The sequence below is a fragment of the Schistocerca nitens genome, chromosome 2, assembly GCF_023898315.1.
Source record: "Schistocerca nitens isolate TAMUIC-IGC-003100 chromosome 2, iqSchNite1.1, whole genome shotgun sequence".
Lineage (NCBI taxonomy): Eukaryota > Metazoa > Arthropoda > Insecta > Orthoptera > Acrididae > Schistocerca > Schistocerca nitens.
The window spans coordinates 41,757,444-41,773,831 of NC_064615.1; the positions used below are offsets into that span (position 1 = coordinate 41,757,444).

General features: G+C 39.4%; 1 protein-coding gene across 1 annotated transcript in view; it reads left to right on the forward strand.

The window, feature by feature from the left end:
* LOC126234301 (venom protease-like) overlaps positions 1-7,102 on the forward strand; it is a 110,985-nt gene extending 103,883 nt beyond the window's left edge. Inside the window, exon 7 of the mRNA XM_049942987.1 lies at positions 6,929-7,102. Within this exon, the coding sequence (XP_049798944.1) occupies positions 6,929-7,102 (174 nt within the window). The remainder of the gene's footprint in view (positions 1-6,928) is intronic.
* Positions 7,103-16,388: the final 9,286 nt, after the last annotated feature.

The window sequence follows — 16,388 nt, forward strand, 5'->3', positions numbered from 1 at the left end:
ATGCCTTGTATAATCATTTCTGCTTAGGAAGGTGTTTATGTCAGTTACCATAACATAATCATGCTTAGCAGCTGCTTTAATTGTTTGGCTGTTTAATTTATAAATTGAGTGGTTTTTGCTTGGAATTCCATATCTGTATGGGGTTGTACACAGTATCAATTTTGTCTGAATTTTTCATTAAGAGCTTTTCAGAACAGGTATGGTTCCTCTTCATTGTAACTATCATTTGTTCTAGCAACCACTATTACATTGTTAGTTATACTGTAATATTCGGTCTTTTCATTAACATTGTCTGTAACTTCACAACTGGAATAAATTAACAATAGGTTCCTTTTACCAACTTGCTGACTCAGATGATACTGTTGCTGAACAATTCAAGGAAAACTATAGTGTCATATCAAATAGGTACCCCACTCATAGTTTGTGGCAATTTCAGTCTATCTTCAATGGCCAAAATACATGTTTAAAACTGGTGTAGGCATAAATCATCATCCAAAAAATTACTGAATGCTTTTCAGAAAATTATGTTGAACAATTAGTGTACACTGAAGCACCAAAGAAGTTGGGTTGGTATAGGCATGCATATTCAAATACAGAGATACATAAACAGGCAGAACACCACTCAGTGGTTGGAAACACCTATATAATACAACAAGTATCTGGTGCAGTTGTTAGATTGGTTTACAGCTGCTACAATGGCAGGTTATTAAGTTATAAGTGAGTTTGAATGTTGTGATATAGTCAATGTATGAGCAATTGGACACAGCATTTCTGAGGTAGCGATGAAGCGGGGAGATTTTCCTGTACGACCATTTCACGAGTGTACCATGAATAGCAGGAATCCATGGACCCTGCATGCCAGGATACATCTAGATATGACTCTGATAGGTGACATGCACGTAAGCACTCTGTCTCATCACCTGCAGACATTTATGCCCACTGTGCATTCTGACGGACTTGGAAAGTTCCAGCAGGACAATGCGACACCCCACACATTGTAATTGCTACATAGTGGCTCCAGGAACTCTCTTCTGAGGTCAAACACTTCTGCTAGCCACCAAAATCCCCAGACAAGAACATTATTGAGCATATCTGGGATGCCTTGCAACGTGCTCATGAGAAGAAATCTCCACCCCATCCTGATCTTACGGATTAATGTACAGCCTTCCAGGATTAATGGTGTCAGTTCCCTACTTGACACTTTAGTCAAGTCCATGCCATGTTGTGTTGGGGCACTTCTGCGTGCTCCGGGGGGCCCTACACAATATTAGGCAGGTGTACCAGTTTCTTGGGCTCTTCTGTGTAGGTGCCCACGTGGACAGTAAATTGTTCTGATAACATACTTGCCCTTTTTCAACGAATAATCCTGAACAAATAGGGAGCATCATGATGGATATAGGGATTAGGGACCACAAGGTTGTTCTAGTGAGACTGAGTACATAACACCTAAACTCACCAAAAATAAATAAAAAAGTACCACAATTAAAAATTTACTTGATGACTTGCTAAGACACAATCTCAACTGCTTCCAATCTGACTACATAAGCATAGACCAGATGTGGCTTAAATTCAGAAAAAAATAGTATCAATAGCAATTGAGAGATATATACAAAATAAATTAATAAGAGGTGTTACTGATTCTCCATGGTACACAAAACAGCTCGCAACACTATTGCAATAGCAGTGGGAAAAACAGGCCAAACTTATAAGAATGTAAAACTGTCAAGATTTGTGAAGTTGTACAGAAGTTCCAAATGCAAGATGCTTTTAACAGTTTCCGTAATGAAACTCCATCTCGAAATCTAGCAGGAAACCCAAAGAGATTCTGGTCGTATTTATACCAGCAGCAACGCGCAATCAGTACCTTCACTACACAACAACAATGACTGATTACAGTGCCACTAAAGCAGAGCTACTAAACAGTTTTCTGAAATTCCTTCACCAGGGAAGATGAAGTAAGTATTCCAGAATTTGAATCAAAAACAACTGCCAGCATGAGTAACTTGGAAGTTGGTACCCTAGGTGTAGAGAAACAGCTTAAATCATTTAATAAAGGCAAGGCCTCTGGACCCAATTGTATACCTGTCAGGTACCTTTAGAATATGCTGGTACAATAACTCCATACTTGACAGTCATATACATAGGCTCACTAGTTGAAAGATCTGTTCCTAAAAACTGGGAAGTTGCACAAGTCACACCAATACCCAATTTTGGAACACATTCTGTGTTCAAACATTATGAATTACCTTGAAGAAAATTATCTGTTAACAAATAGCCAACACAGATTCAGAAAATATTGTTCCTGTGGAACATAACTAGCCTTTTATTCTTATGAAGTAATGAGTAATATCAAAATGGGATGTCAAGTGGGTTCCATATTTTTAGATTTCCAGAGGGCTTTTGACAGCATTCCTCACAAATGATTTCTAATCAAATTGCTTGCCTGTGGAATGTCATCTCAGCTGTGAGACAGGATTCAGGATTTCCTGTCAGAAAGGTCACAATATGCACTAATTGATGGAAAATCAAGTAAAACAGAAGTAATGTCTTCTGTTCCGCAAGGAAGTGTTACAGGCCCTCTGCTCCTCCTGATATACATAAATGATTTAGGAGACAATCTGAGCTGCCTTCTTAGATTGTTTGCATATAATTCTGTCATTTACCATCTCTTATGGTCATCAGATGATCAAAACCAATTGCAGAATGTTATAGACAAGCTGTGTGTACAGTGCAAAAAGTGGTAACTGACTCTAAATAATGAAAATTCATTCACACGAGTACTAGAAGGATTCCACTACACTTCAGTTAAATGATATATCACACAAGTCTAAATACTTCAGGATTACATTTATGAATAACTGAAACTGAAACCATCACACAAATAATGTTGTGTGGAAATCGAACCAGAGACTGTGATTTATTGGCAGACTAGTTAGAAAATGCAACAGGTCTACTGCAGAGTTTAATTACTTTACAATTGCCTGCCCCTTTCTGTAGTACTGTTGTGCATTGTGAATCCCCATCAGATTGGACTGACGGAGGACATTCAAAAAGTCCAAAGAAGAGCAGCTGATTTTGTATTACCACAAAATAATGGAGAGTGTACCATGGATATTATATACAAAGTGGAGTGGCAATTATTAAGACAAAGGTGTCTTTTGTTTCAGCAGGATCTTCTCGTGAAATTTCAGTCACCAATTTTCTCCTTAAAGTGTGAAATTACTTTGCTGTCACTCACCTGCATAGGGAGAAATGATCATCATAATTAAATAAGAGAAATCAAAGCTCACGTGGGAAGATGTGTTAATTTTTCCCACGTGCTGTTTGAGAGTAGAATGATAATGAAATAGCTTGATAGGCATGTAATTGTGAATTTCAGAATAATCAGGTAGATATAGGTGTAGGTGTTTAAGATAAAATTGGGCAGATTCAAGCCCACATGGAAGCTTACCAGCAATTAATTGTTCTTCCTGTGAACCATATGTGATTGGAGCAGGGAGAGGTGGGAGCTGACACCAGTACATACGGCACACTCCACTGCGCACCTAAGGTGGCTTGCAGGCTATGGATGTAGATGTACATGATCACTTCTAGTTCACACAGTTGGTAATTCAGACAACAGTAGTTAAATTTCTTAAGTGTTAAAGCTGGTGACTGTGCCCTACCTTCAAGTTCTTTCTGACCTTATCTTTCAACAAAATTAATGTAAGATTTAATTTTGCCTGTCCGGACATACATTGATACAGTGTTTGTGTGTGTGTGTGTGTGTGTGTGTGTGTGTGTGTGTACCTGTATCTGTCATGCAGGTTGAATTTGAGTCATTTTCTAGTCAAGTTAGCACTATTGTTTCTACCAGATGTGGCAGCTCTCTATACTAAATTTTACACACTCTGTGCCCTCAAATCACCTACAAATACGATAATATATTCTTACTACTATACTGTATATGCACAATAAGTAAAATATCAGTGTTTCATACCATTCCTGGTGTTGCAATTTTAGTGGCCAACAGTGTACACACACTATGTGATCAAAAGTATCTGGACACCCCCAAAAGCAAATGTTTTTCATATTAAGTGCATTGTGCTGCCACCTACTGCCAGGTACTCCATATCAGCAACCTCAGTAGTCACTAGACATGGTGAAAGAGCAGTATGGGGCACTCTGTGGAACTCGTGGACTTCGAATGTGGTCATGTGGTTGGGTGTCGTACGTCTGTACAAGCGAATTCCACAGTTTCTGATGTGATAGTGATGTGGAAATGTGAAGGGACATGTACAGCACAAAAGCATACAGGCTGACCTCATCTGTTGACTGACAAGAGACCTCTGACAGTTGAAGAGGATCAGAATGTGTACTAGACAGACATCCATCCAGAACACCACACAGGAATTCCAAAGTGAATCAGGATCCACTGCAAGTACTATGACAGTTAGGCGGGAGGTGAGAAAACTTGAATTTCATGGTTGAGCAGCTGCTCATAAGCTGCACATCATGCTGGTAAATGCCAAATGACACCTCACTTGGTGTAAGGAATGTAAACATTGGACAATAGAACAGTGGAAAAACGTTGTGTGGAGTGACAAATCACAGTACACAATGTGGCGATCCAATGGCAGGGTGTGGGTATGGCGATTGCTCGGTGAATGTCATATGCCAGTGTGTGTAGTGCCAACAGTAAAATTCGGAGGCAGTAGTGTTATGATGTGGTAGAGTTTTTCATGGAGAGGGCTTGCAATCCTTGGTGCTTTGCATGGCACTATCACAGCACAGGCCTACATTGATGTTTTAAGCACCTTCTTGGTTCCCACTGTTGAAGAGCAATTCAGGGATGGTGATTGCATCTTTCAACATGATCGAGCACCTGTTCATAATGCACGGCCTGTGACAGCATGGTTACATGACAATAACATGCCTGTAATGGACTGGCCTGCACAGAATCCTGTCCTGAATCCTATAGAACGCCTTTGGGGCGTTTTGGCACACCGACTTAATGCCAGGCCTCACTGACCTGCATTGATACCGCTCGTCAGTGCAGCAGTCCATGAAGAATGGGCTGTCATTCCCCAAGAAACCTTTCAGCACCTGATTGAACATATGTCTTCAAGAGTGGAAGCTGTCATCAAGGCTAAGGGTGGGCCAACACCATATTGAATTCCAGCATTACTGATGGAATGCGCCACAAACTTGTAAGTCACTTTGAACCAGGTGTCCAGATACTTTTTATCACATAGTGTATGTGTTTTCTTAAAGTTCTACAATTGTAATACATTGCAGGTATTTTTTTTGACAATAATAAACCATGTTCCATATGATTTGCCTTTTCTGCTGGGGTTGTTGCTAAATGATAAATGATTACTGTGGCCAATTCTTGAGGTGTCTCCAAAGATGTTAATGCTTTGCTCTTATATACTGCTTAGTATTCTGCTATATATATGTGGTGCTTACTACTTATTAAAGGGGTTTTTCATTAGATAGATTGCCAGCTTTGAATGGTATCATGAAGATACTGACCAACCTTGACAGTTACTCCAAACATTAACATGGGTTTCAGGAATTTCTTAGTACTTGTGATACACCTTGCCTTCCCCAACGTGATTTGTAGGTCTGTTTTCAAAGCTATTGCCTCGAAGATATTAACTTCTAATGAACAATCGAGCATGTTTTGATAATTATGCATGATTACCAATGAATAATAATCAACTGACAGAAGCGCTCTCCCACTTGCAACCTGTAATGTTGCCTGTAATTCCTTATTCTTCAAGTGTTTTTTCACGAGTCTTTGATGGCTTTAACAAGGAAACTGTTCAAAATGAATGGAGGTAGACCACACTCTCATTTTAAGCTTATTTTCATTTCAAGTGATCACAAAATCTCACCCATGAATTTAACTCTTGCAGTGATCCTTTTGACAAGACATTTTATTAGTAGCAGCGCCTTATTACTCATTTATGTATCTACATGTATTTCATAAAGTACACACCTATTACAAAGACCACAAGCTTTCATAATGTAAAAAAACAACTGAGTATTTCTTATTTCTGTCGTTCAGTAATGCTTTCAGATTCCTCATTTGTTTCACTTCAGCTCATCTATTTTGAAAAACAGCCTGACAGTCATTAATTTTTATGTTCTAATTGTCCATTTAATAACACTACTGCCAAGGGAGGGAGCTCTTGTGTATCTGGTGGAAGTGAGGTACCTTAGTAATTAATAGTAACAGTGCAGTTGCCCCCATTTTTTTTACATAATGAATGTATCATTAAGCATTTCTATTAGTCTGACAATGGAAATTCCTGAACAAAAAGCAATAATATTGAAGGAATAGACTGCTACTCACCAGACAGAGGAGGTGTTGAGTTGCAAACAGGCACAATGAAGTAGGCTGTTAAACTAAAAAGCTTTCTGAAAAGCCCTCCTTCTGGAATAAAAAGCACACACATTCACACAAAAACAACTTGCAACCATGTGGCCATTGGGGTAATAGCTTCAATATTTAAGCAGTCTTTTTCATTGCGCCTTTCGATCAGTATGTTGATTTTGACATTGTGTGATAGTGATAGCAAAGTTCTGTTGTATGCGTTATGCAGCAAGTTTGTTTTATGTTTCAAAGTTGATAAGTCACTGTTCAAAGTATTCAACTGAAAGTTAATAGTCTCTGTTGTGTAGAGTGAGAATTGCTGTGTGCAGAATTCACTGCCATCTTTGTTCATCAAGTTCAGCTGCATTTTTCCTGAAATGGAAAAGATGGTTTCACCATATTAGACCCTATGTTTTGCATCATAAGATTTCCAAGTAAGTTACCAAACCTTGCCTCAATAATACCAGAACCAAATCAATTACATAACATTAAATGCATTCCAAAATTTTTCTCTTGAATCATTATGCCATCACTGTGATAAATTTATTAACAGTTTTTGTTTTACAGGGTGATTCTGGTGGACCAATTCAGATATCTACCAAAGGAAATCAATGTGTATATCATGTTATTGGAGTGACATCATTTGGGAATTACTGTGCTGGAGAAGATTCACCAGGAATATATACACGTGTCTCTTCTTTTATTCCATGGATTGAGAGCATTGTGTGGCCAGATGGTTAGCTTAAAGAACGGATCATTAACTTGAGAAAACTTTATAAAAGTCACCCTTGTCATATATTTTAAATTTCAAGCTGAGTGTTTCATCAGTGTATGTTGTGGTTACAGATCTGACACTCAGATATTCAGCCAAAAAGTTGTTAAAATCAATTCACTACATATGCTATCAAACATTTTCCATTACGTATAAAATGGCCTTACTTTACACAAAACATTGACATTTTAATTTTGATATAAATATGGATTCTTCTATCTGTGGCATTTAACTTTGACTAAGAACTGCAGTCACAAATCTCATAACTTGAAGAATAATAACGTCACAGTTTTTCTCTCTTCATAAGAGCACCATAAACAAAATCACTTACTTCAATGTACATTATAACCAATATTGCCCCCCCCCCTTTTTTTACTAACACTAAAATGTTACAGGCACCTAGTGAAAATACTAAAATTTATAGTGAAATGATGGAAACTCCAGATAGGAATATCAACAATGCAGGAAAAGACAGATTGCTACTTACCGTAAAGAAGACATGTCAAGTTACAAACAGGCACAATTAAAAGACATTTCTTACATATAGCTTTCAGCCACAGCCTTCATCAGTAAAAGAGAGATACGCACCACTCCCTCTCTCTCTCTCACACACACACACACACACACACACACACACACACACACACACACACAAAAGCAAGCAAACCTCATGCACACCACCTGCTCCAGCATCTCGGGCCGAGATGTGTGTGTCTCTCTTTTACTGAAGAATGCTGTGGCTGAAACCTATATGTAAGTGGCTTTTAATTGTGCCCGCCTGCAACTTGACGTGTCTTCTTTACATTAAGTGGCAATCTGTCTTTTTCTACATAGATAAAATTTGTAATGAGCTTCTTTGTAAATAAAGTTAGACTTAAGTTGTGTCAAATCTGTATCAATGTGAGTGCAGTAAGCGTAAATTACCACTATGTATTCACATTTGAAAGTTGTCATCTATAAGTTGTATGATGAAAACCAGCAAAATGTATGTATGTATGTGACACAAACACTGATAATACACTTCATTTTACGTATATAATATATAGGCCTACATGGTGTATAATATCAAGTAAATATCAGGCAAAGCGATTTACTTTTTTTTTTCTCCAAAAAATCAACCCTATATTCTAAAGCTACCAGTATCTAGTGTGAGATCATATATATAGAGAAAAAATAAGATAATGATGTCATCCACACTAACTATCTTATTTCAGTAATTATGGGATATTGGTAACTTTGCGAATGATGAAATGGTACAGTACCAATAGGATGAAAGGTAAGTTCCCTGCACAGTTGACTAAGCATGAACAGCATGTAGAAAAATTCAACTGACAACCATAATCATACAACAGAAAAGGAAATAAAACAGTAAAGCAATACCACAGCTCCTGTCATATTATGACTCTTGGCAGTAGTAAAGACTAAAACTCGTAGCTTTCACTCTTGTTGGTAAAATAATATTACAGTATAGTACAGTCTAGTACAATAGTAACATGAAATTCTTATCTATCACAGCTGGTCAACCCTTTAGTCATAAACTGAAGAAACACTGCTGATAACAGTAAAAATTAATGGACTGATCGAAACATAAAAGACTCTCGCACATTGAGGATGTGGAATACTGTGACTTTCATGAATAATGGTTTTCAAGAAAACTGCAAGCAGTCACCTTTGTTTTACTTTTGTCTCCTTTGAATGACTCATTAATGCCCTACACTTCCTGACTTTACGTGGCCCTCAAATCTATGAGAGCATTCTACTTGTCTTTATTTAAAATACTTTTAAGGCTGTGAACAGGCCTCCTTCTAAAACACACACACACACACACACACACACACACACACACACACACACACACACACACACACAGAGAGAGAGAGAGAGAGAGAGAGAGAGAGAGAGAGTACTCAAGAATGAATGAAATGGGGACTTTTTAAGTGATCTCTTGTGCATGAATTACACATCGTTAGGATTTTTTACCGAGTGAGGTGGCACAGTGGTTAGTACATGGGACTCACATTCCGGAGGATGATGGTTCAAACCTGCATCCAGTCATCCTGATTAAGGTTTTCTGCGATTTCCCTGAATCGCTTCAGACAAATGCCAGGATGGTCCCTTTGAAAGGGCACAGCTGATTTACTTCTCAGTCCTTCTCTATTACAAACTTGTGCTTTGTCTCTAATGACCTCATTGTCAACAGGACACTAAACACTAATTTCCTCCTCCTTACGATTCGTTCAGTAAATGATAGTGGCACCTTCCTTCCCCATTGATAGATTTATATGGTAATTCCACCTTAAATTATCATCAGGTACTTCTAAATACTTCAAACTTGTGATAAGTTCCAGTCATTGGTCACTGAACACTTAGTTCAGTGCTGTTGGATGTTTCTTTCTAGTTAAATGAACTGTGATACATTTAGTTATATTAAGAATTAGCTGCCAAGCTTTGCATAAAATGTTGGTCATCTGTAAGTCGTGTTACATTTTGTGACATGTTTCTAATGACACAATATTTATTATGCATGTGTTATATTTACTGGACATTGGTACAGAACTGTATTAAAGACCTTCTGAAAGTCAATAAATATATGATATAAACCTGACCTTTACTGTTTACAAACTTCCGTATTTCATAATTAAACAGAGCAAACTGAGTTTCACATGAAACTTACTGGAAGATTAAAACTGTGTGCTGGACCAAGACTTGATCTCAGGACCTTTGCCTTTTGCAGGCAAGTGCTCTACTGACTGAGCTACCCGAGCATGACTCACGCCCCATCCTTATAGCTTTAATTCCTCGTTAGATGGGTGACAGAACGATTCACAAAACTACCATCCAATATCCTTGACAGTGACTCATTGTAGAATCTTAGAACATATCCTGAGTTCAAACATAATAAGTTATCTCAAACAGAATGACCACCTTCATGCCAAACAGCATGGATTCCAGAAACATTGGTTATGTGAAAAGCAACTTGCACTTTTCTCACAGGATGTACTGAAAGCTTTGGATCAAGGCAGTCGTGTAGCTGCAGTATTGCTTGATTTCCAAAAAAGCATTGGACACAGTACCACACTTATGCTTGTTGTTAGAAGTATGATAGTATTGGATATCAAGCAAAACTTGTCATTGTATAGAGGATTTTTTGGTAAGGAACAGCAAGTTATCTGGTAGAGCACTTGCCTGCAAAAGGCAAAGGTCCTGAGTTTGAGTCTCGGTCCGGCACGCAATTTTAATCTGCCAGGAAGTTTCATATCAGCGCACACTCTGCTGCAGAGTGAAAATCTGATTCTACATTACCGCTCAGCTATGCAGGTGGACACTGTGGTAGGTGTAGGTAGGATATATCATGTCAGGGTATGATGGAAGGTAATCAAAACCCTGATGGAGAAAATGATTCACTTCCTCCAGCCCTGGGTGGTCCTGAGTCATGATAGGGGTCCTCTTTTGTAGCTGAACAAAGGAGATGATTGAGGAGAATAGGGCACAGGATATTTCTACATTTTACATGGACAGGACCACCAACAACCTGGCTGTGTGCATGAATGCCTAAAGGGAAACAATGCTCAAGAGACAGCTGTGCCATCCAGTTGCTGACTATGCAGCCAAACACTATGTGCTTGACTTAAGTGACTGCTTTGCACCCAGTGTTGCCAGATTTTTTATCACAAAATACCATTTATTCTGAATTAAGCAAGTGAGAACTGTCTCAGCAACATATGTAAACAGTGAAGCTGCTAAATTTCCCATAGCTAGAGAAAAAGACTTTGAAGTTACTGGTATAGTGGCAGAGGATTTTAGAGTGTTTTGTGTGTACAGGTCACCATGTGGCAATATTAGCATCTTTATAAAAAAAAGTTGCTAGCTTATTGAGAATGAATATGAAGAGAAATCTTATTATATGTGGAGACTTCAACATTGACATGGGAAAAGACACAAAAATAAGACAGGATTTTGAAGAATTGTTAATACAGCATAACATGAAAGTGACAATAACTGCACCAACAAGAGTGACTTCACAAAGTGAGACAATTATTGACAACATAATTACTAATATGTGTAACTATGAGTCACATGTAGTTCAGACAGAAATATCTGATCATCATGGACAACTAATCAGCTTTTGCAGAAGTAATGACACAGTATCAGAACCAAAACAAACAACCAAAGAAATTAGGATCATCAGTGAACAAAATATCAACATCTTTAGAACAATGTTAAGTAAGGAAACCTGGAATGAAACCCCACAGGCCCAGAGTGTAAATGAAAAATATGATGCATTTATTTCAACAATTAAGTACCATTTTAATGTAGCATTTCCCAAAGTAAAGAGACAAGAAAGGCATCAAGATCAAGCACAGTGGATTACGAGTGAAATACTAGAACAGCGAAGGAAGCTTCAGGACGTGAGACGGATGGGCGAAGCTGAAAACTATAAAATGTTAAAAAAGAAGTATAGAAAAACAATAAGAGAAGCGAAAGCAAGAGCAATTGACACCACTATAGCGAACTCAAAAAACAAGGCAAAGGCAGCTTGGAATGCAATCAATGCTGAAAGAAAGGAAAAAGATGGGTCAAACAAAGAAGAAGGTATTAGGTCAATTAAAGTAGACAACACAGTGGTCACAGATGGTATGGAAATAGCAAACATACTGAATAATAACTATATCAGTGTAGTAGAAAACCTAAAATTGGAAAGAAATAGTCAAAAACAGAAGGGTATTAAGGTACCAAAAAGATCATGCAGTACTATGTACTTAAGACCAGTCACGGAAGATGAATTGCGGAAAACTATACAGAAACTGAAGTCCAAGAAATCAGCTGGTGATGATGAAATATCAAATCATGTAATAAAGCTGGTATGTGAGGAGATAATAACACCACTGTTGAACATAGCAAACTGTTCTTTCAGAGATGCAATTTTTCCAGAAAAACTGAAGATAACGAAGGTAGTGCCAGTGTACAAGAAAGGGTGTAAGGATGATCCCAACAACTACAGACCAGTTTCACTGATATCAGGTTTCTCAAAAATCCTAGAAATGCTTATGTATACCAGATTAGTTAACTATTTGGACAAACGTAGCATTCTCATGACCTCACAACATGGTTTCAGAAAGGGTAAATCTACAGAATCAGCAATTGTCAGTCTAACAGAAGACATTTTACAGTCCTTAGATGAGAAAAAGGTTGTCTCTGCAATGTTTCTGGATCTTTCAAAGGCTTTTGACACCATTGACCATGAAATGCTGATACAAAAATTAAGCAACTATGGCATTCGGGGGCAACCAGGTGAATGGATAAAATCATACTTGTGCAATCGCAAGCAGTATGTATCATTAGGAAACTCATACCAATCAGAAACCAAATCCATCAAATATGGAGTGCCGCAGGGTTCGGTAATGGGGCCATTGTTATTTAATGTATTTGTTAATGATATAGGTGTTGAGGAGGAAGAAAAGAAAATATTGTATGCTGATGACATGACAATACTAAATAGTGACCAAAATATGGAACAGCTTGAGAGAAGAGCATACATATCTGCAAATGTCACAGCCCAATGGCTGTTGGAAAATGAACTGGTTATAAATCTAAAAAAGACTATGTATGCAGTGTTTAAAAACAAGGAAAAGGCTGTAGACATGGATTTAGAGGTTGATGGAACAAGGCTGGAAGAAGTAGAATCTGCTAGATTCTTAGGTATTCTTGTGGATAATGAACTGAAATGGAAAAAACATATTAATAATGTCTGTAAGAAACTGAGCTCTGTCATATTCTTAATGATGCAACTATCACAGTATTCAGACAAGAACCTTCTGTGTACAGTGTATCATGGACTTTTCGAACCATACTTACAGTATGGAGTGACTGTGTGGGGAAACTCAAACAAACAAGAGACAAATTGAGTGTTCACATTACAAAAAAAAGCAATTAGGACCATTTTAAGAAGAAAGACCTCTGAAACATGCAGAAACTGTTTCAAGAATTTAGGTATCTTAACTTTTTCATCGTTGTATATATACAAAACAATAATGTACATCACAAAAGGTAGTGAGGACTGGATTACAAATGCTAGTGTACACACCCACAATACAAGAAAGAAGAATGAAGTACGGAGCATACCCCACCGACTGGCAATGCTAGAAAAAGGACCCCAGTACTCTGGTATAAGACTACTAAGAAGTCTGCCCAAAACCCTGCAAGATAGTGTACTTCACAATGACTTTGCAAAGAAACTTAAAGACTATCTCATTGAAAAAGAGTTTTACAGTGTTGCAGAATACTTATGCCATTAAATTTGTATATATTGTTACTCATTATCAGTGATGTAAAAATGTAAGCTAAAGGTGTAGGAAAATAAGTGATAAAGAATTTTAATACTTTGACATGTCCTATATTACACGTACATTTACTGTACACAATGTAATCTTACAGGATCAAATAAAATTCAATTCAATTCAATATCCTTTGTTCCTATAATCTACCTGTCCTTAGGTTTCAATACGAGAGAAGGAAACTTGATACTCACCATATGGTGGAGATGCTGAGTCGCGATAGGCATAATAAAAAGATTCACACAATCATAGCTTTCGGCCATTAAGGCCTTTGTCAGCAGTAGACACAAATACACACATGTGCGCACACACACACACACACACACACACACACACACACATACAAGCGCAACTTGCACACATTTCTGCAGTCTCAGAGAGTTGAAACTACAATGCGAGCAGCAGCACCAGTCCATGATGGGAGTGGTGACTGGGTGGGGGTAAGGAGGAGGCTGGGGCGGGTAGGGAGAGGGATAGTATGGTTGGGAGTGGCAGACAGTGAAGTGTTGCAGTTTAGACGGAGGATAGGAGAGAAGATGCAGAGGGGGGAGAGGGTAAGTAGCAGAAAGGAGAGAAATAAAAATAAATTAAAAGAGTGTGTTTGGCAGTGAAATGACGGCTGTGTAATGCTGGAATGGGGACAGGGATGGGGCTGGATGGGTGAGGACACTGACTAACAAATGTTAAGGCCAGGAGGGTTACAGGAATGTAGGATGTATTGCAGGGAAAGTTTCCACCTGCGCAATTCAGAAAAGCTGGTGTTGGTGGGAAGGATCCATGTGGCACAGGCTGTGAATGAGTCATTGAGATGAGGGATATCATGTTTGGCAGCATGTTCAGCTAGAGGGTGGTCCACTTGTTTTTTGGCCACAGTTTGTCGGTGGCTGTACACGCAGACAGACAGCTTGTTGGTTGTCATGCCTACTTAGAATGAAGCACAGTGGTGGCAGCTTAGCTTGTAAATCACATGACTGGTTTCACAGGTAGCTCTGCCTTTGACGGGATAGGTGATGTTAGTGACCGGACTGGAGTAGGTGGTGGTAGGAGGATGTATGGGACAGGTCTTGCATCTAGGTCTATTACAGGGGTATGAGCCACGAGGTAAGGGATTGGGAGCAGAGGTTGTGCAAGGATGGACAAGTGTGTTGTGTAAGTTCAGTGGACGGCGGAATACCACGGTTGGAGGGGTGGGAAGAATAGTGGGTAGGACATTTCTCATTTCAGGGCCCGACGAGAGGTACTCGAAACCCTGGCGGAGAATGTAATTAAATTGCTCCAGTCCTGGATGGTACTGAGTTACGAGGGGAATGCTCCTCTGTGGCTGGACTGTGGGACTTTGGGAGGTGGTGGGAGACTGGAAAGATAAGACATGGCATATTTGTTTTTGTACAAGGATGGGAGGATAATTACAGTTAGTGAAGGCTTCAGTGAGACCCACGGTATATTTAGAGAGGGACTACTCGTCACTGCAGATGCGGCGACCACGGGTGGCTAGGCTGTACGGAAGGGACTGCTTGGTATGAAACGGGTGGCAGCTGTTGAAGTGGAGGTATTGCTGGTGGTTAGTAGGTTTGATATGGACGGAGGTACTGATGTAGCCATCTCTGAGGTGGAGGTCAACATTTAGGAAGGTGGCTTGTTGGGTTGTGTAGGACCAGGTGAAGCAAATGGGGGAGAAGTTGTTGAGGTTCTGGAGGAATGTGAATAAGATGTCCTCACCTTCAGTCCAGATAACAGAGATGTCATCAATGAATCTGAACCAGGTGAGGGGTTTAGGATTCTGGGTTTTTAGGGAAGATTCCTCTAGATGGCCAATGAATAGGTTAGCATAGGATGGTGTCATACGGGTGCCCATAGCCGTATCGCAGATTTGTTTGTAGGTAATTGCCTTCAAAGGAGAAGTAATTGTGGGTGAGGATATAGTTGGTTATGGAGACTAGGAAGGAGATTGTTGCTTTAGAATCCATAGGGCATCTGGAAAGGCAGTGTTCTATAGCAGTAAGGCCATGGACATTAGGAATGTTAGTGTACAGGGAGGTGGCATCAATTGTGGTGAGCAGGGCACCATGTGGTAAAGGGAAAGGAACTGTGGAGAATCAGTCGAGGAAATGGTTGGTATTTTTTGTATAGGAGGATAGGTTCCAGGTAATAAGTTGAAGGTGTTGATCTACGAGAACAGAGATTCTCTCAGTGGGGGTACAGAAACTGGCCACAATGGGGCGTCCTGGGTGGTTGGGTTTATGGACTTAAGGAAACATGTAGAAGGTGGGAGTGTGGGGAGTGGTAGGGGTAAGTAGGGAGAGGTTCTGGGATGGGCCTAAGGGTTTGAGTAGTGACTGGAGATCCTGCCGGATTGCTGGAATGGGATCACTGTAGCATGGTTTGTAGGTGGAAGTATCTGACAGCTGACGGAGTCCTTCTGCCATGTAATCCTTGCGGTTCAAAACTATGGTGGTGGAGTCATTGTCTGCAGGTAGGATTATAAGATTGGGATCAGTTTTTAGATGGTAGACTGCAGTTCCTTCTGTGGATGTATGGTTAGTATGCATGTTGAGGGATTTGGGGAATAATGGTGAGGCAAGGTTCGAGGATAAGAAATTCTGGAAAGTTAACAGGGGGTGGTTTGGAGGCAGTGGGAATGGATCACGGTTGGATGCAGGAGTGAACTGAGTTAGGCAAGGTTCAATATTGGTCTTTGGTTGAGTCTGATTGGTTGGGTTGGTGACTAAAAAGTGTTTTCACTGTAGGGACCGGGAGAAGGAGAGAAGGTCTTTAACTAGTCCTGCATGGTTGAATTTGGGAGTGGGGCAAAAGGTGAGGCCTTTGGAAAGGACTGATATTTCTGTGGGACTAAGGCTTCTGGAGAAAAGGTTCATGACTGTGTTGTGGGGCTGTCTCGGTTTTGAGTTCTGTATGGTGG